The 20,846-nt window shown below is 43.6% G+C and overlaps 1 protein-coding gene across 2 annotated transcripts in view; it reads left to right on the forward strand.

The window, feature by feature from the left end:
- Window positions 1-1,401: 1,401 nt before the first annotated feature.
- The window catches only part of ebf2 (EBF transcription factor 2), a gene marked incomplete at both ends in the record, with an annotated part of 36,612 nt that continues 17,167 nt past the window's right edge, over window positions 1,402-20,846 (forward strand). The window contains 6 exons of one of the 2 annotated variants that reach the window (XM_083978183.1): window positions 1,402-1,535; window positions 3,277-3,433; window positions 5,237-5,300; window positions 6,958-7,013; window positions 7,135-7,208; window positions 8,627-8,695. In XM_083978183.1, the coding sequence (XP_083834309.1) occupies window positions 1,402-1,535; window positions 3,277-3,433; window positions 5,237-5,300; window positions 6,958-7,013; window positions 7,135-7,208; window positions 8,627-8,695 (554 nt within the window). The remainder of the gene's footprint in view (window positions 1,536-3,276; window positions 3,434-5,236; window positions 5,301-6,957; window positions 7,014-7,134; window positions 7,209-8,626; window positions 8,696-20,846) is intronic. The other variant, XM_083978184.1, reaches the window with a different exon arrangement.

A 20,846-nucleotide genomic window follows, 5' to 3' on the forward strand; every position in this document is an offset into this window, starting at 1 on the left:
ACATAAACTTTGTTAGACTGTATCCAAAACGTTCCTATCCACTTATTAGGTCTACTTTTCTCCAGTAACTTGAGGAATCATTTTTAAGCAGTTGTTTATGACCAGTCTGGGTTTGGTAAGACGGTCGTTGTATTGATTAAGAACTCATTTCGGGCTCTGTCAGGCAGCGGTCCAAACGCCAATCAGAGCGCGGCGCTCTCTGCTGCTGTCGGAGATTGATGGACCAACCAGACGGCCATTGTTGCGGCTGACACTGATGCGATGCCTCCTCAGCGGAATCACTGCGTTCAAAGGAGCAGACGGTCGAGCTGCTGAATACGCGCCTGTCGAGAGCGCACTTGTGTTAAATTTTGATTCGGGTGAATAGACCAAATAGGATTTGCTGTTAAGACTATTCAGGCCAGTGGTAACCCAGTGTATACAGGAGAACTGAAAACCCAAAGGAACAAGTGGCTATTATGAAGAAAAAAAAACCCAGACCTACATAGAAATATGAATTATTTTGTTAGAAAAATGCAAGTTATTATTTATTTATCAATGGGTTTTAAGGTTGAATGATATGAATAATAGGATACTGGTCACATGTAAAGATTCCACCTCCCACACAAAGACGCCTTTATAAGATTTATTTTTATTTATTTCGTGATTAAAGAATATTTATCAGCTTGCAGCTTCCGCCATTTATCTACATTATCACCCTACATTATCGAAGCTAATGTGTGAAAAGTTTGCAGCAGGAGTGAGTGGTTGGATGCTGAATCTGGCAAAAGTCCAAACAACGGGATGCACTTTACACCAATGAGAGCATCCATTTCAACAATCGGTCCCCCATATGGCACTAAGGCCCCTCCTCCACGCTCTATCCCGGCAGAGGGTCTCATTCATGCCTCAAGACAGCGGTTCACTTCAAGCTTCCTGGCCCTCGGATCAACTGTTTTGATCCAGTCTGGCCTCGTGACAAAAGGAGACTTTCTACACAGAGATATTTGAAGAATATCCCGAGACGGATTCGCTCTGAAGCGCGTGAGGAGTCCAGCCCACCGAGCAGGTGATCGTTTGCGCTCGACCTGACGCTGGAGATTTGCGCTTGGACAATGCTTGCAAATAGCCGGGGAGTGTGTTTAGTATCATCTCTTGAGTCTTGAAAGAAAGTCAGCGTGGATTTGGGTTTTTTTTGTATTGAGACGCCCTTCGAAACACCACACAGCACCAGTCAGTTATTTCTCAAAGCTCCGTGCAAGCTCTTTTTTTTCTCGTGGCGCTCAGGAGGAGCGCAGAACCTTGGGGTGGACCTTCTGTTGTTTGCCAAAGTGCTTAAGCTCCCCAACTCAATTTTTTGTTACCTCCTTAAGTTAAAAAAAAAAAAAAAAAAGTTCACCACACGATCTGGACGAGGCTTAAATGTTCGGAATCCAGGAGCATCTCATACGAGAAGTGAGCGGATTAAAAGAGAGAATTCTTGGAGAGGAGATGGATCCAGTCCGGTCGTGGGTGCGTAATGTCGGGGTTGTGGATGCGAACGTCGCGGCGCAAAGGTACAGTACAGACCCAGCTCTACCTTCTCTCCAGGTGTTTACATTCATTGCACCCAAGTTTGCTGGCAGTGTCACAGAATTCATTTTAACGATCAGTCTCATCAGTACAACCTAGTTGATAAAATTTAACACACAGCGGTGCAAACTACTTGTTGCAGTTGATGACACGACTCCCCTTTAAAACGAATTGTCCACAAACTCATAAAACTTAGATGAGATAATAGAACACTTAAGATTATCATAATAATTATTACCAGACAGATGAAAGGACATTTCTGGGTATATGCACAAAGGGAAAATATACTAGGCCTTGTTGGCAAGCATAATAATCAGTATAACATGTAGACAAGTAGAGCATTTTCATTACATTTATTTTACTTTAGTAAGAATTAAATTTGAGATCATTTTTGAGAACAATGAATGTGACAAAAGCTTAATCCAAATGTTTTTTCTTGGATCGGGTTAGGGTTCAGATGATGAACCAGATGTGTTTTTTTTTCTGATGAAAAACAGTTCAGTGCCAAACACGTCACATTATTATAACTCTTCAACATTTCCCGGAGTATTTTCAAGATTTCATTTGATGTTCAATCCCCCTCTTCACAACCAACACCAGTGTTCACAGGTTTCAAACTCATTGTGTCAGAAGTTTAGAAAACTGTTTTAATAATCATAAAACACAAAAGAACACAGAAGGCAACAGGTTAATTAGTACAATACATAAAAAATACACACATACATATATATACATATATATATTAATACAGAATAAATATAAATAAGTAGTACAAGAATGACGCTATTCGCGCTGTCTTTATGTTATTTGATATTCATAAACAATTAATTTGATCGTAAAAAAATACATTATAAAAGCTCGATTATATCTATACAAAAATTGTCACAAGCATTTTTCCCTTAGACTTTCCTTTAGTTGATTAGCAGATATGTATGGCTGTAACCGGGGTTAGAACAAAAAAACAATCAGCTGAAGTTTGACTGAGGATTTGTAAAAAGACAGAAAATGGCCCATTGTAGAGCGAAGTTACATTTACAGGAAAACTGCTGTGCAGCCTCTGCGCTGACCCTGGAGAACTGATCAGCTCTGTTTCTCCTCTGCACATCTGGGATAAAACACTGGACACACCTGATTTAAATTCTACAATCACTATCATTTCGTTCATGTCTTGCAGCTCATTTTATTGTGACTTTACAGTTTTCAGAGTTCAGTCACAGTTTAATCAAGTTTTACCATTTCATGTTTCTCCTGTTTTTTTTTCTTAGTTGTTTTGTTTATTTAAACTTATTTTCCTGGTCACAACTTTCATTTTACACAATCATTCAAATTATGGCAAAAACTAAATATTTAGAAAAGGCAATTTTCTTTTATCATTATTATTATAAATTATTTAAAACCACTGTATGAATTAGATGAAGGCCTTAAGAATGAGAGAGAACAACGTTTTATCTAATGGGGGGGAAATCTGCTAGAGATTGTTTTAATATATGAATAATAAATGGCAGTAAATCAAACATATTTAATTTAATTTTAATGATTTAGTGCAAGCAGAGTAAAATGTTTGACCTTGTGTTTTTGCTTGTTTTATGCAGAGAAACAGACATCAAATATATATATAGACAACATTTGTATTCAGAAAGGTAATCAGTTGATTGAACAGCATTTGAGTTTTTAATATCACAAGGGGAAGTGTGGGCTGACTGTCTCTTCCTCTTGTGTTCTCAGTGGAGTTGCTCTATCAAGAGCTCATTTTGAGAAGCAGCCGCCCTCCAATCTCCGCAAGTCCAACTTCTTCCACTTTGTCCTGGCACTCTACGACAGACACGGACAACCTGTGGAGGTGGAGAGGACTGCGTTTGTGGACTTTGTTGAGCATGACAAGGTGTGTTGGTGTTTCTCTGCATTTAATTAATTATGTCAGGATGTCATCACTTCACCACAATATTCATCATCAAAGTTTCTTTCAGGGAACATTTTGAGATGATGTAGATAAACTGACAGTGGCAGAAAAAACTGCGAAAAGTAAGAATATAAAGTATCCGTAATGTACACTATATTTCAGCTGTGACCAGGTGCTCAACTTGATCTTCCCCATCCCCAGTAAAGCGAAGCATATCCAACAGCTGACGGCTACATGTTTACACAAGCTTTACCCTCAATGAGCTGATGATGTGGGATTGAAAAAGAATATCTAATGACTAATTAGCAGCTTGCCTCATTAGGAGGACATCACTACTTTTTAAAATGCAAATTATGCTCGCTCCTGTTAAGTTATACAGTGAACTAATCATCAAAGTCTCTTTTCCTACATGCCCCCCTCCCATACTCTAAATACTGCTATGGGGGGGAAGCTGGATTCCTTAGGTCTGACAAGACCGAAATAAGGAAAGGTAGAGTGTGGAGACAGAGATAGAAAGAGACCAGAGACGGCTGACTGCCTGGAGTGGGAGCCTTATGCCCAGCGTTGATGGATGTTTTTGCCTTGTGGTGAGGGGGCGGGGGGGCAATAATCTCCTAAACTGGCAACAGCTCTCCCCTGTGAGAAAGACAAGAGGACACCGTCCTGTCAACTGAAGTTCAAACATAGTTTCACTATGCATTTCATGTGGGCACAGGGAGGAACAGAAGGGGGGGGGGGGGGGCAGGCAGCAGTGCTAATGCCAGGGCAAAAAAGCTGTCAGTGCCCCCGCCCCCACAACCAACCACCCACCCTCCCTCCCTCCCCCCTTTGTGCCACACAGGCCAGTGCAGAGTAATATGACGGCAGTGGAGGAGTTCATTTTCTGCATGGTTACCCTGGCATCTGTTTTTGCTTTGTAATTATGAGGAGGTAGAGTGATGGCATGGCAAAATAAATGTTCCTCTGTGTATATTTACAAAACTTATGAAGCCAGGCACCCATCTATCTCCTGGTGTGTCTCAATCCTCTGATATTAAGTTTTGAGTTCCTTTACTTTCCAACTTTGTGCATCTTAATTCGCCCCTTCTTCTTCTTCTTCTTCCTCCCTCCTTACAACTGTCTCCTTCTCCTGGTCTACTCCCCCAACCTCCCCCATTCTCTCTGCTCTTCTTGCTCTCGTCTCTGTGATGCCAGCCTCCTGGGTTATTGGACCAGAGAGCATTCCTTTGAGACCACTTAGAAAGACCAGTAGAGGTAGAGGAAGAGAAAGGAAGCTGGGGAACAAGAGGCGGAGAGGGGGAGAGAAGGAAGAAGTGAGCGGCTAGTGGAGAGCCTCGGGGAAGGAGGGATAGCAGAAAGGAAGTTTTTCTGTCAAGGTCGACTGCTGCTCCATCTCACATACAGTACTTTCCACCGACTGGAACACACTTTGCACACACACACATGCACATACGCCCATGCCTGTACTACCTTGTTGCTGGGAGGACCACTGCATTTGATCTCAAGGTTTTAGGAGTTCCTATCAGACATGATAGTTCAACCTCTACAAAGAACATCCGACTCAAGGTTAAGCACTCAGCTTATGAGCACAATGCAGGGTCCCATACGGGCTTTGAGCAGACAACTCTCTGATCTCAATGCTGCTCCTAGGGAAGGGCGAGCTGCAGGATTAGGAGAGACTCACTGTGCTTTACAGTGCATTGGGATGCCCAGCTGTACATATCTGTGGCCCAGATGTGCTTAACTGCATGCCCTGCGTTTGTCTGTCTTCTGTGTCTTTCCAAGGAGCAGACGGGAGAAAAAACCAACAACGGTACGCACTACAAGCTGCAGCTCCTCTACAGCAACGGTGAGTAGAGTCAGATATTAGTTCACAGGTTGCGGGTTGATTCGTTGCCCTCTCCGGTGTCTAATTTGATCATTTAGACACGATGCTAACTCTTGCACGTAACAAGCGGGGAACAAGGTTAGCAGTGACACCAGCTCCCTAACGTGACACCCACCTCTCCACTTAAGTAATCTTCCTCCACATCCCTCCCTGCTTTACCTCTCCTCTCCTCTTTGAGCTCATAAATTTCCTTTCCGCTCATCGCCTAATCACTGGGCTTGTACGATTCAACGCTCCGCACTGCGAGTAGCCTCTCCTGGGCGCATGTATGGGGGAAATGAGGTACATGTTGCCACCCCACCACACCCCCTCCAACTCACCCCCTCCTCACGGTGCTTCCACATCAGATTGGGAGCTACACAGAGAAATTTGGTTCCCATGAGCCACTGCTGCCCCTACTCTGCCACAGCAGTGGCACCCATGGGAGAGAAGATAAAAGACATGTTCTACAGCAACCCCCTCGTACACCCTCCACACACACACACACACACACACACACACACACACACACACACACACACACACACACACACACACACACACACACACACACACACACACACACACACACACACACACACACACACACACACACACACATGTACATACAAGCACACCAAAAGCACTTCCTCTACATCCCCTCCTCTCATCCCCTTCCCCCAAGCGATATCAAAGGCATCCCAATCGAGACTTTGATGAGAGGAACACATTTTAAAAGCAATACTCTCCAAAGTCTCTATAAAAATTCCTTGGGTAATGCGCTCTTCTCTCAAGAAGCAATTCATTAAATGTCGCTTTCCACTGTAGTGTGATTTATAGTGGAGGTTTTCGAAGCATTCAGAGGTTCAGGTGTCTCTAGAAATCTCAATCAGAGACACAACTCATAATTTAGCAACCAGAAACTAATAGAAAAAAACATTTGCTCTTCAGTTAAACCCCCTCAACAAACTGATCAGTTACCCGTTGGTGTTTAACTAATCTCCTCAGTCAACTCAATCAACTAAACTTGGGGATAAATCAAAAGCTGACAGAGAAATAACCACAGAAAGAACAGGCTGACAAGTCGTGAGAACATGGATATAAATTCTGGCCTCAAAGCAGGACATGACTAATAATCATCAAACATCAAATAACTCTCAATCCCCTCTGAAACCATCAGCGAGGAACTGCATGCCAATCTTATTCCTCCATGTTTGCTGGACAGAGTTCAATGCTTTTTCTGAGAGCTTGTCCAGAGTTGAAGAAAAAAAGGTTTTAATCATAAATCTTCTCATTTTATTTTGAGAATTCTCATCCTAATGTACTCTTTTATCAACTGCTAAGCGTGGGTAAGTGAGTTTCGGTACAATGTCAGTTGCTTTGCTTGGAGCAACTGTAGGTAGTATTTTGTAATTAGGGTCCAGTGACTCAGCTTTAATTTACTAGTGTTCTGTGATATAAAGGTTATCTGCACAATAAAAATGTCTATTTCTAGCTTGATCTTTCATCTACTCCCAGCTTCTGTTTAACTAATGAGCCGAGGGCAAGAGATCGTACATTCAGTTTCTTTGGAAATTTTTATTCATGCTTAGAATAAATTGTTAGAGTTATTAATATAACAACCGGTTTCTTTTTACAGGAGTCCGCACGGAGCAAGATCTTTACGCACGACTTATCGACTCTGTCACCAAACAGGTTGGTAAACTTTCCTCAAGTCTTCTCGAAGGGGGTTCCACCTCCAGCTATATAAACAGACGTTTCATTGATGCTCTGTGAAACTGAATCTGTCCCATTGCGTCTCATTTCCTCCTCTTAGCCCATATCATATGAGGGACAAAACAAGAATCCAGAAATGTGCAGAGTTCTGCTCACACATGAGGTTATGTGCAGGTGAGTGTTATACACACACACACACACACACACACACACACACACACACACACACACACACACACACACACACACACACACACACACACACACACACACACACACACACACACACACACACACACATGCTTATTGGGAACTTTCACCCACAGGGACGAAATCCAAACATCCATTACTCTCCTTCACTCTGCTTTGTCTTGAAATGTGGTTTTGGGATGATGCTTGGGGCTCTACATTTTTGAAAACTAGACTGTGGCTGAACTGTAAGTCAAGTCTGTCTGTCATCATCCTTGTTACAGTGGTAGCCCCCTGCTGCTCTCTGCTGTAACGCAACATGTTCCCGGACAGCTCCTGTTTCTTCCTGGAGCTCCTTACTCCTCAGCCTGGGGTTTTGCACTCAGACGTGCTTTAGGGGAATAACCCACCTTTCCCTTCATCAAAGCTGCAGCATTGTGTTTAGTCATGATGGCATGTGTGGACTTTGTCAACAAGTGTAGTGGTGCAGAAAGTTCTTTCAATGGCAGAGCAAGTTTAAGAAATCTAATCATGGCTTAGGGACTAAAGGGTTTTTGTTATTATTTGGCGAGTGGAGAAAATGATGTTATGGATGGAGAGGAGAGAGAGCGAATCTCAGAGAGTGGTCTGGAAGTGAGGCAGTCACCCAGGATTGGAGGGCAGCAGGGGGAAGGATAGGGGGCTGGGACAAGGGGAAAGGGGCTTAAACAGAGTGGGCTTTGCCATTGTGTAGCCAGCAGATGCCCGAATGTGACTCACAGCTGGCTAATAACAGAGCCGAAGAGGCAGAGGGCAAGCGTCACAGCTGGGGAGTGAGGCCGTCTGACAGGGGGGCGGAGGGGGGCAGGGTAGGGCCAAGCTGGGACACGAGAGGGGTGAGGCGAGGTGTAGGGGTGGCAGATGGTTAGGGGTGGGGGCACTTTTGTTATGCAGTGAAGGGGACTTTTGGGAGGGGTGGGCTGGGTGGCCAGCAGGCTCCTCGGACAGGACTGTTGACGAATGGTAGGATGTTGTGGGACGGTGTGTGTGTGTGTGTGTGTGTGTGTGTGTGCATGTGCATGTATGTGTGTGTATGTGTGCGTAATGAGGCTGTGTGGGGGTTGAGTTTGATTTTGAAATCAATGTGACAGATTGCCTGGCTGGCTTTTCACTTTTGAATAGTCTCTCACTGTTTGTAGGGTGTGTTGTTGTACCTTTTCTTCCTCTTTTATTCTTTTGTCTATTCTTCCCCTCCCCTCTCATGCCTCCTTTGTGTGCTCCTGGATCTTGGCCGACTGCGGGGCAGAGTAGTCTGGGCCTGAGGATGTGGATGGCCCAGGCAAATGATGGCTCCTCTTGTTTAATTAGTTTTCCCCAACACTGACTTTTTCCTTTTTTCCCTGTCTCCTCAAATGCCTGCTCAGCCGCTGTTGTGAGAAGAAAAGTTGTGGCAACCGAAACGAGACGCCCTCTGACCCAGTCATCATTGACAGGTAATGAGATCAAATCATGTCCCACACAGTGTTCACCGCCTCAAACAAGCACCTCTTCTTACTAAGTGTTCAGGCTGCCCTTTCTTTGTGTATGCACCTACACACTCACTCACAGTGCCAAAGAGATCATCGTTGAATGTGAAGAGATCCCACCAATCAGTTGCTGCACTTATAGCTAATGAATATTGGCCATCGAGAGAAAATAGCTCCGGAGACACAGTGATGTCTGTGTGTTCATTTCATATAAATTAGCACATGTGTGAATCACATATAAGTATAAATGTGTGCAACATAGTGATAAGTGTTCGCAGTATCCGTGTGCCGTGTCTGTTTAAACTGCACCAGTGCAGTTGTTGGGCTGTAACATACAATACAGAGTATCTGTGTCCATATCTGTCTCCCATGTGTTCCTCCCTCTTCACTCTCTGTTTATCTGTTGATCTATCTTCAGCCTTCTGGGATCAGTTTCAGTTCGGTCTCTCATTACGTCGAACAGCCGACATTGCACCTGAAACTTGCCAAAAGCGTAGATTTCCTTTTTATCAGAAGCATGTGGATCTCTCATACCAGCAGACAGGCTCACATATGTAGTAAATGTTCACCCTGACAGCCACTTATCAGACTTAAAGGTGGATGACCACCGCTGTAATCGCCGTGTGTGAGGGCCTTCACGTCCGAGGGATTTCGGAGGTCCCACACTGTCTGCCCGGCATTAGCCAATGTGATGAATGTTCATAAGCGGACTGAATGTGAAATACCTTCTCTGTGATGTCATACAAGCAAACTTCATCACCTTTCCCTCCCTCGGTTCCTTCTTTCCCCTTTCCTTTCCTCTCTCCTTCCCTACATCCGTCAGTCTAGAAAACACTCACTTCGTGTACGTCAAGGATCCTTTTCTTCCCTCTCCTCAGTTCAAGCTGGCTGGCCGTTGACAGTGTGTCTCAAAGGAGCTCAGCTGAAGATAGTTTTCATATAATGGAAAAATGGGGCTGTTGTCTTTTGAATTTTCCCAGAATGCTGTGGCGCAGCTGCTTTTCTCATCTACTAGTGCATTAGACTCCCAATAGCCCCCATTGCACCATTTTCATACTTCCTCCTAACATGGCTAAACCTCTTGAATGTGTTTGTAAGTAGCTTGGTGGCTTGCTGGTGAGAAAAGAGTGATCTATATCTTCTGACTTTGAGTGTGTGTGTGTTAGTGTGTGCAGGCTGTGAGGATTGATTTAAATGGAATCATTGACCTACTGTATTCTCTAATCACACTGGGCATATCCCATCCTGATGGGGGCTTCTCCCTCTTGACTGGTCTGCGAAATCCTCTCCTTAGGGAGCTGCCTATTAGCAGCCAGTTAATTTCTGATAAGCCAATGGAATTTTGTGCAGCCCTGTGCCCTTTTATCCCACCTTATGTGCAGTTTCTTATTTGACTGTGTGCTGCTGTGCACGCGCATGTGTGTGCGTGCGTGCGTGCACGATGCTGAAAACAAGAGAGAGGGAAGATTGACAGGGCGAGATGTGTGTGTATGTTCTGAGCAAGTTTTTACTGTTTGTGTGCAGACAAACGGATGTATATTTTCATGTGAGTGAGTGAGGGTCTTTGTATATTTATTTATGTATGTATATGGACGTATGTGCAATTGTCTATGTATCTGTGTGACCCCTACTCTGACCTTTTCCCCAGTCACTGCTTGGGTCTTAAATTATTTATGTGTGTATGTGTGTGTGTGTGTGTGTGTGTGTGTGAGTTTGCAGCCTATGTGTATGTGTGTATCCCTGTGTGTGCAGTTGTGTGTGTATGTGTGGAGGAGACGGTCTGTTTCTGTGGCTCCAGTAATCAGCCTCCTGCTCCCAGCCCCAACACCTGTTCTCCAATTAACATGCAGCGTGCTGGGGCCCACTCGCTCCTATCGCCCAGCCACTGCTTTCTACCCTTTTTATTCCTCTTTTTCTCTTTTTTTCTCCCTCTTTCTCTCTGCCCCATGCTCCCTTCCTCCCTGCCTCAACTTGAGTCTGTACTTCTGAACAGCCCTCTCGCTCTTTTTCATTTGCTCCTACTGTGCACTTACTCCCTATTGCTTAATTCCCCTGCTCCACTTCTTTTCCTTCACGTTACCGTCTCCTCCACCACCCCCCACCTTCCCTTTAGCCTGTCTAATTTTGCCATAATTAGGCGGTGTCATTAGGACACCTACCCAAGCACAAGGGAGTTTGCAATTCCCCAAACGGCCCAAACCCCCTCTTTTCTAATCTCCTTTCCATATTGTTTCAGTTTTCTCTCCCCCCCCCCCTTCTCCTGCTGCTGAGCCCCTCCACCCCCCATCCCCGACAGCCTCCTCTTCTCCCTAATCCTGATTTGAGTGAAAGGAGAGAGAGGAGATCACAGCTGATCCATAGGGAGGGGTGAAGGGATACAGGGTGGAGGGACCGAGGGATGAAGAGGGCAAGGGCGGTCGTTGACAAACAGATGACTCTTAAGTTGCCTATGGGAGGGAATTATTTATCGCTCTATCTGGCGCACAACCTGCTGTGCCTATTAGTTTTACAATTGTCTAATCTTAATTTGACCGAACCGCTGCACTCACAATTGTGACTTCTCTGTTTGGAGGATGTCACCTATCTCTGACTGATGGATTGGCTTGTTCACTGATTGGTTAGATGATTGATCAACAGACAGACAGATAGATTGGTTCCTCTGGGCCCACCACCACCATAAATCCTCACTAATGCTTCAAACGAATGCTGTCAATATTTTCACTACTTTTCTTCTCTTCTTGAACTATTTGATTGTTTTCTTTGGTTACCATGTTATTTTTTATGTGTGTGGTTATTGTACCAGTTGGTTTGTGGATTGACATAAGATTAATCAACTATTTTTTTTGTAACCACTTAATTTTTTTAGGTAATTTATTGAGAGAGAAAAAAGTCCTCAAACAGAACATTTTGCAGCTTTCATTTTTTTACTGTTTCATACTTTTTGGGATTTTATCCTCACATCTTATCAATAATTCAGAGATCTTTAAATGAAAAATATAGTTACCCAGTTGTATAATTCAGATATTTTTCACCAACCTTTGTTTGCTTTTTCTGTGTAAGTTTCTCTGTGCTCCCCAGTATTAGCTCAGGCAGATCTTTTAATGGTGGCATTATTGTCATGCTGACCTCTGACCTCTGAGAAACTATATTGGTTCTGGGCCAAAGCTGGCCTCTGTATTTATGAGTGAACCATGGGTTTACAATGGAGACAAGCAGATGTCAGTATTAGTATTAGACCGTGTGGTTTGTATAGGGGTCAGCTCTCACTGTGAGTGCGTGCTTTTATATTTGGCTGAGAAGCTGAGATCAATAGTTGGTCATAAGGCGTGTGTGTGGAGGGATCCATCGTGAGGCAGGAGCCTTATGAGGTGGAGGGGGGTGATCAATGGCAAGCACTATCTCACTAATTGATTGTGTTTCCAAGAGGGGTCTTTTTTAACAAGCCCATGCTCAGAGAAAAGAAGAATAATCAATAGGAATTTTCCAATGTTGTCAATATAGCTCTTCCCTCCCCCAGACTCAGAAGAACTCACAAAGACTCAGAAATGCCTGTGATTACCAGGATTTGATTCTTGAATACTGGGATAAAAAAACAAAATTTAGTTTTTGGTGTGTTTTTTTAATATATAGTTTTTCTCTTTTAAACTGTTAATTTATCTTTCTGAGTTTATCATTTTACTATTTAAACGATGATTAGTTGTCCTGGGCAATGACTTGACTTCAGATGCTCGGCTCCAAGAGGAATCCATTAGTCTTAATCTTAGGTTGTGGGTTTTATTGATCTGTTTGTAGTCTTGTTTCTAGTTATATGTGTGTATCACAGGTTTGTTTTCAACTAGTCAGTGCAGTGTTTTCTATTGTATTTTTTTCTTCCAACACTAATCAATGTACATTGCTTCAGTTTCAGCTCAATTACAAAATTCCCCAGTTGAATGTTTATCGTTGCAGTCATTAATTGTTAATTTATTATGCTGATATTAATTCTGAAACCTATTTATCCTGTGAAAAGAATCAGAATCAGAATCAGGTTTTATTGCCAGGCATGTGTGAGCATACATACTAGGATTTTTTCTCCGACTGACTACTACAGTACAAAAAATAAATAAAGTTAAATTTAAATAAAGTTAAATTACGGGCTGGGAATTTACAAATGAGAATTTACAAAAAAAAAAGACATCTCACAGTGTGGTAACACACGAACACAGACAGAGGTGCACTCAGACGTTGTTCTACAGTGCAGTTAAATTGTCTTTTTCTTTGTGGATTAACACTGGCTGGACAGTTTGACAATATTCACATAGAATTTATAACTATATGTAAATGTCTGATCTCAGCCACTGTAATGTCTCAAAGAATCAGTCCAACCAGCTGTTTCAATGTTAGTCCACCCAGCTGTTTATGCCTGCCCATTTGAACCAATTTAAAAGAAAACAAACAGCATATACTGACTGAGCTGCTGTTTCCCTCAGCGCTTCCTAAATGGCATTTTTCACTGCTGCCTACCTGTTCTTACGCAGCCCAGAAAGTTTTCCCTCGTACATCTGATTGTGGGGAATGGCGACCTCCTTCTCATTCTTCATCCTCAACCAAAAAGAAAATAGAAGCTGCAAGTCTTTGGGAAAAGAACATTAAACTATCAGCCAAAGAATAAATGCAGCAACATTTTTTGGACTGTGTCAGGGGTCGAATTCCTCCCCTTTCCCAGATGCATACTCAAGTTCTGCCGCCAAGTCGCTCTGTTAGGTCGTCATATATGCACTTGAGAGTTTTATGTGCGAGACAATGTCATTTTAGGAGATTATTTCTCATACTCCCTGTGCAAGATTCTCCTGCAACTATAAAGTGGAGCTCATAGGTTTCACTGTTGATAAGGGCACATGGTGGCCTGCTACCAGTACTTTTTCTGCCACGATAGGCTGTTCTCTGAATGGCGTGATTCAAAAATCACAATTCAGTCACACATTTACAATAAGAATAAATCTGGAAGGAAATCATTTTAAAAAATCTAGTCAAACAGCTTTGATTTTATGCATTTATTTATATTTGAAATAACTCAGCAGTCAGGATTTGATTTGAGACCTCAGAAGTACCGGGCTGCAAAGTTGTCTTTGAATAAATCTGTTGTGTATCATTCCCCTCCTTCATTGTTCAACTTAGAGAGGATGTGGAGGAGGCATGGTGTGCTTTTTTTCTCCACTCAGTTTAAGCCTGCAGACAGCGCTTGTTGTTACAAATTGACACAGATCCTCCTTCAAATAGTTAGTGTTGTAAGTGATACTTGGCTTGTTAGCTCTGTACAGTTTTATGAGGGTTGTTGAAGAGAAGTCTCAAAATCAAATAAAAAGTTGTTGTTTTTTTCAGGTTTTTAGTTATCTGATACCTGATCAAGACTTACACAGACAACATTTTCCAGACCAGATTATTGTTGTAAATATACAATCCACGTTGATTCTCTATGCCTTTAGAACAATGGCAGTGGTGTCAGGAAAAAGTATTTTCATGGGGACAATATTGTTTCCAAAAGCTCTGACACAAGATTTAGTATTGAATAATAAAACATTACATGTCCTTTTACTGTAATGAATATTACAAAGTGTCTTTGTTTACTACAAACTGACTTGGCATTAATGTTTTCCATATGAACACTCGGTTTGGCGTTACAGTCTCAGACTGTGTTATTATATTCTGCTCTGACCAAACTGTCATCCATGTTTTTGATGTTAATATTCTGTCAGTTTAAGTCTCACCAAGTATAGTGTTACTGTAGGCTACAGCACAAGTTATTTGTATTGATATGAAAACTTAGTGAACTGAATTTTAGATACTTTATATTGAGTTTCACATACACTTGTCACATGATAAGCAAACTTCACAGTTGCTGTTTCTTTTCCCTAAAGAAAACCAGACGTTAGAGCTGCTGTTATGCTCACAATCATCCACATTGATGCAGATATTAATATGTGTGCAAAAATGACCTGTCTGTCAAACGTACATACATGCAGAGAGACAAAGTCAAAGTCTCTGGTCCCCTCAGTCTACTGTCACAGGTCTCTCCCTGGTGGGCTAGCACTGTCCAGTCCCTCCAGACCCCCTGTCAGTGAGCCCCTCAGGCTGGGGGCCAGGCAGCGTGGCGACAAGGCCCTGAGGCTCCAATGCACACCGCCTCACACAGCGGAGCGGCACACAAGCTGGACCACTGAGCAGCTGGCACAGGACCATGGGGATGGCTCCTCCCTTGGGGCAATGCAAGGAAGAGAATGACACAAAGACAGACAGGGAGAGACGATGCAATGTCTAGAATATCAAATTCACTGACAGGTAGTGCTTCGAACAGCGAGAGCCCCACTTAGAGTTAGACTGGTGAAAATGAGTTCAGGGGACCTTTTGGTGTGGCTCAAGCTTTTGTGCAACATGTTCTCGTGTCAACTGGGAAGATCCTGGAGTCCAGTTTGCAGAGGAAGTGTATAATGAGAGATAGGTTATGAGCCGAGTTTGTGTTTGGTCACCTTTGCTCCGCTTCGGCCATCGTCGGCTGTTGTGGCTTGAACCCTGACATCAGGAGTAGGTCTGGTTTGTTTTCTTTGAGAGCCTACAGAGGGGGCAGTCGGAAACAGAGAGCAGCAAAGAAATGTTTTGACAGGAAATGGGAATGGACTACCAATGGGCTAATGTGGAGGAACAGCGGGGGGACTTGTGTGTGTGGGTGGGATGCAGAGGGGATAGTGGAGGGGGGTGCAGGAGTTTTGAACTGCAGCTCAATGGCAATCTGAAAGGCCTCAGAGTAGCCAGGGCAAACCCTCCCATTTGTCTGGCCACTAATAGGGTTCACCTTTGGTTGAGCAGTGTAGAGATTAAGTAGGGGCACTCAGAGGATCAGAAGGGGGCAGATTAGTGTGATTTAGAGGCACTTCAAATTGCAAGCAAGTGAGCAATGTGTTGTGTGTGTGTGCGTGTGCGTGTGTGTGTGAGAGAGAGAGGGAGAGAGAGAGAGAGAGAGAGAGAGAGAGAGAGAGAGAGAGAGAGAGAGAGAGAGAGAGAGAGAGAGAGAGAGAGAGAGTTTGGAGTTGGTTTGTCTGGGCATTTACTTTTCATGTGAAATTCCTGCATTTGCCGTTTATATTTTGGAAGAGGATCCTGTATCAGTGTAATCACAATCTCATATGTGTGTGTGTCTGTATGTGTGTGTGGGCGGGTGTGGAGTCAGAGGCCAGTTAACCATGGTATTTAGGTACAGGGGCTGTTTTCTTTGGCTGGGTGCTGTCAGGGTGTGTGTGTGTGTGTGTGTGTGTGTGTAACTGGGATCGGTCATCCTCCTCTGTTAAGGTCTTAAATTTCACTAATGACTTAACTATGCCCCCTGGTGCTGGGCCGGCCCCGCAAGCCACCATGTTTGTTTGTTTGTCTGTTGATCAGGAATCTGGACACACTCTGCAGGACTTCTCCCAGGAGTTAGATTTCTCTCAAACTCCCCATCCTTTTACTTTTTGGAAAAAGCTCCTAACACTAATATTTACACATCTGCAGCATTTCTTAAATAAAATCTGATTAAGTATCCCTATTGACTTAGGTTTGAGGCAATAGCTATTCTTCCTGTAGTCCACCGCAAAAGCAACCAGGAATATTATGTGGCTACAATTCTTCAAAACTTCTTTCAGTCGCTCCAGGCTGAAGAATATCTTTGTAAGTTTGTTTGTTTCCATTAACTTTTGCATTGCAGCAGCTATGTTGATAATACAACTGTACATTTTCATAATATTCACAGTATTCCTCCAGAACACATAATGCAACAAACATCAAACAAACACATAAATAACATAAACAAGCTCCAGCTGAATCTACCAGTCGTCAATATCATTCTATAAAATAACAGTAGTGTAGAGAGAAGCAGGAATCAGTGCTGGCTCTTTTGTGTTGTGCTGTTCGAATCACTGATGCAACAGATGTTGTGTTTCCTCATCATGGGGGAAAAAACACAAGTCAAAGAAAAAGAGGAACAGCAATTTAACAATTGCAGTGTCACTATAATCTTTGTCAGTGTCTGTGTGTGCAACGGTCCTGATGAATCTGTCAGGGCCGAGGGCAGGGGGTGATGTGACTGCTGACAGGCTCCCAGCAGGCCTGCTGAGAGCCCCAACAGTCTGCGTGCCCTCCCTTCAGCCCCCCTATCAACCCCAGCTCCACTTCTCCTCTCCCGGTCCTCAGCTCAGCTCCACACATTTGCTGTGTATTAGCCACGGACTGTAAATTACAGCACCCTGGACCTCTGAGCGATTCCATTCCCATGTTTTCACACGTTCCACGTTTCTCTCTCCCTCCAGCACCATTATCCAGCTCACCTTCTCTGCGTCTGTCTATCTCTCCCTCCTTTTCTCTCGTTTTGATCTGTTTTCCTCCCTCTGTCTGTCATATTCGTCCTGGCTCCTCGGCTCCCTCAACCCTGTCAGATTTCTCTCCCCTGTCTGTCTTTCTCTCACTTCTGTTATACTTCTCATCCTCCGTTCTTCTATTGTGTCACGCTACACAGCGTTCCCTCCCTTACACATCCCCTCCGCTCCCCCTTTACTTTCTTACAAGCAGGTCCCTGTTGTCTAGGCTTCACAGGTTCTCAGCTGCTTTTCTCTCATTCTGTCTCTCGTCTTCCTTCCTATCCCTCTCTCCCGTCCTCTCCTTCTCTCTCCCTCTTTGCCCCCCCCTCTCTCTCTCTTTCTGGAAACAGATGTTGTTTGTCAGATCTTATCATTACTGGCTAATTAAGAAGACATCTCTTCTCCTTCTGTTGTTGCTTCTCTTTCCACTCCTAGCCCTCTCGGTGGCATCCATCCCAGATTCATTGTTCTTCTCAGAGGAAGGTTCGGGTCGAGCTTTGATATACGCGTGTTATAGATAAATATGATTAGTGGCTGATTGATTGAAAGGGTATTGAAAAGCAAGATTATTGTTGGTGTATTGCGGATGACCTTCTGATATGTTTGAAATCTATTCAGTTGAACAGGGTGCTCCTCGTTCCATTTGACAGTTATGAGAGTATATTTTGAATCCCTGTCCCGCAGGACACACCAAGCATGCTGGGAGAGGTCAGGCCACTGATGGGACTTCTATTCCCTGTCCTGGTTGTGAATTCATGCTCTCTAGACTCTGAATATCTATCCATATCCATCTATTTGGCAGGCTGACCACGGTCCCATGTGGCCGAGCTTTGTATGCAATCTATGGCTGAGCTAAGCTTGAGAGACTGAAACATTCATTCATTTGAAATTGTTGAAATGCACATTTAGCAGCTAGCAAGAGGTTATGCAGTAAAGCACTTAAGCACCCAGGAGAAACCTTGTTGAAACACTCAAGTGCCTCTTGTGTATCCTTCCCGTCATTCCACTTTCCTCCTTCCAGCACCTCTTTTCCTCTCAGCTCTGCCGTGCCTCAGTCACTTTTTGTGGTGGCAAGCCTGAGGGTTTTACAGCGCTACCCAGCTCTATAAATCAGCACTAGTGGTTTAAATGTTTGGCTTTGTCACAGTTCTCAAGTTTAGAAGCAGGGCCGGCTGGGGCTGAGGTTGCAGGGGTGAAACCAGCCTGGGAGGCAATGAAGAAGAGGCCAAGAGGGTAGCCAGCCAGTCCACTAGGTAAATTCATAAAGAATGTCCTCGCTGTCTACCTGACATTACCTGGACATGACTTACTCACTGGTTCCCTCACCACTGACCAGTAACCTATAGATTTTTTTATTATTATTTCTCTTATTTAGAACACCAAGCCAAACTGCTGATATTTTATTTTTCCTACGCACAAACAGCTATCCTAAAACTTTACCAGGGTAAAAAGAAATCTAAAACCTACCAAAATATCTTTTTAAATCAGGAATTATCTGATTAAAGTTTGATAAAATAACTATGACTCTGGCCTGCCACTCAGTTTCACCTTGATAATTCAGTCAATATCTAATGGTCGTAAGGTTTGATAGCCTGGAAAGTAAGACATTTAACTGCAGTATTTAAGTTTGTTTTTGTTTTGTTTTTTGGTTACTTTTGCTTCCCCTTAAACACACAATCAACATTTACACTTTTGTAAGAATGATTTACCCAAGTGAAAAAAATATGAATACTTCTTTCACCACTGGACTGGTGGTTGCGGATGATTCGTAAACTCTACCACCTCTTATGAGATACATACTGATGCCACTGAGAGGCTATAAGACATCAGGGTACAGTTTTGCAAAAAGGAGGAAAACTTGAGGTAAACCTGTAATGCACATTAAAAAAATCTACAAACAGGGACAAAGACAAATACAGAGTCTATTAGACTATGTGCTGTTTACTTATGAAAAACAAGTGAAGCTGATACCAGGGATTTCCCTGTATATTTTAGGATGGCAGGGGAAGGGGGTCGTACTGGGAGACTGGTGTGAAAGGTCCTGTGGTGGTATGTGACAAAGGGGGTATCATTTCGTGGACGGTTTTCTGTGCCCCATTAGCAGTGTCAAAGGTCATGTGCCCCGGGTGTTAACCCTGGTGACCAGTCTAGCTTCCAGTCTGCCAAGGGACCTGGGTCCAGGGGTATTTATTACTAACCCCCCTCGCGCCCCCACCTCACCTCCCTGCTCCATCCCCCAAACAAAACACCTCCATCCCTCCCCCCTAGCCTTTCCTCGGCCCGGGTACATGTACTAATTGGATGCATATCCATACACTGATGCATGACGACCCATCTGTAGATTTGTGCCCTGGCGTGAAACATTCTTAGGTCAACAGTGGTTTATCCAAATCCTCCTCCTTAGCCATAAGCTACAGCGTTTTTCGGCCCATTACGTTCATGCTTTATTAAAATCCACCCAGCACTTCCGTGACTTTAGTTTTTGTGGCATCACTTTTGCTAATATAAGTTTGCATGATTGATTGTGCACACATGGTTGCTTGCAAGTCAGTATTTGTCTTTGTGTATTTTTCTGTGAACTCATGCATGTGTGTGTGTGTGTTTGTGTATCTGTGTGTGGCTCGAACAGCCTGTGTGACATATGCATGCATACGTGCATGTATCTGGGCCTGCTGTATGAGTTAGTGCTCTCAGTGTGTGAGTGTGGCAGAGGAAGGCCCTCAGCATGTCAGTATGTTTTAATGCTCCACATCTGGTTTCCTAATTTTCCTCCCAGCCTCCCTCCTTCACTCCCTTGCCCTCCCCTCGGCTCCCCTCCACCACGATGTTAGGACACTGTTTTGTTTTTTCAGGGTGATGGTGGTGGAGGGGATGTTTCATGACTGATGGCCCTGATGTCAACATTCTCCCTCTCTTCCTCCGTCTCTGTATCTCCTCCTCTTCCTCTTTTTCTGTTTTGTTGTCTCTGTGGATTTCCTACGCTCTCTATCTATTAGGCATTACAAAGTTGATAAGGAGGAGTGTACGGTATGAAGGGGATGACAAGAAGCAGCTCTTTTTAGTCTCCACTTTTCTCCTCCTCACTTCTTTACCGTAGGAAAAATGACGATAACCTCCTCCTCCTCATTCTTTTCTTCCAACTTTTTCCTCCCATATTTTTGTTGTAACACATACAAAGTCATCTGTGGGGTGCTAACCCAAAATTGGTGAGCCAAAGGCAGCCCCAAACCAGCGGAGGTGATGTGAGAGTTTTCGAGCTGCTAACTAACTTGAACTCTGCTTTAAAACCTTTTACATTGCCTGCTCACATGCTTCAATAACTGCTGCCACCAGTAAACCTTCATTTACAATGAGCACAGAGGGTGATGTGTTTTATGTCTATGTGAAAATGCAGTTTGTGTCAACAGTGATTAGTGCTGATGAATGCCTATGAAAATTTTTGTAAGAGGTCCTGTGCTGCTTAGGTGCTCGCTGCATGATTAGGTCCATATGTAAAACATGGTGAGTAACACTTATGTGTAACAGATGCCCTGTGGACTGAGAGATGTGAAAGTGAGCGTTCACAATAAGGAGTGAAATTTTTACAAAAAGCTGCATCTCTTTTATTGTTTCTAGTGTCATGACTTACTGGTTCGCCGTTGAACTAATTTAAGTTAAGCAAGTTGTCACCATTGGGCTGGCTGCCTCATGCTGCGAAGCCTGTGTTTAGTCTTGGGAACTGAAGCAGATGCAGACAAAAGGGATCAGGGGCT

This window comes from Trachurus trachurus (genome assembly GCF_905171665.1).
Source record: "Trachurus trachurus genome assembly, chromosome: 9".
Taxonomy (NCBI): Eukaryota; Metazoa; Chordata; class Actinopteri; order Carangiformes; family Carangidae; genus Trachurus; species Trachurus trachurus.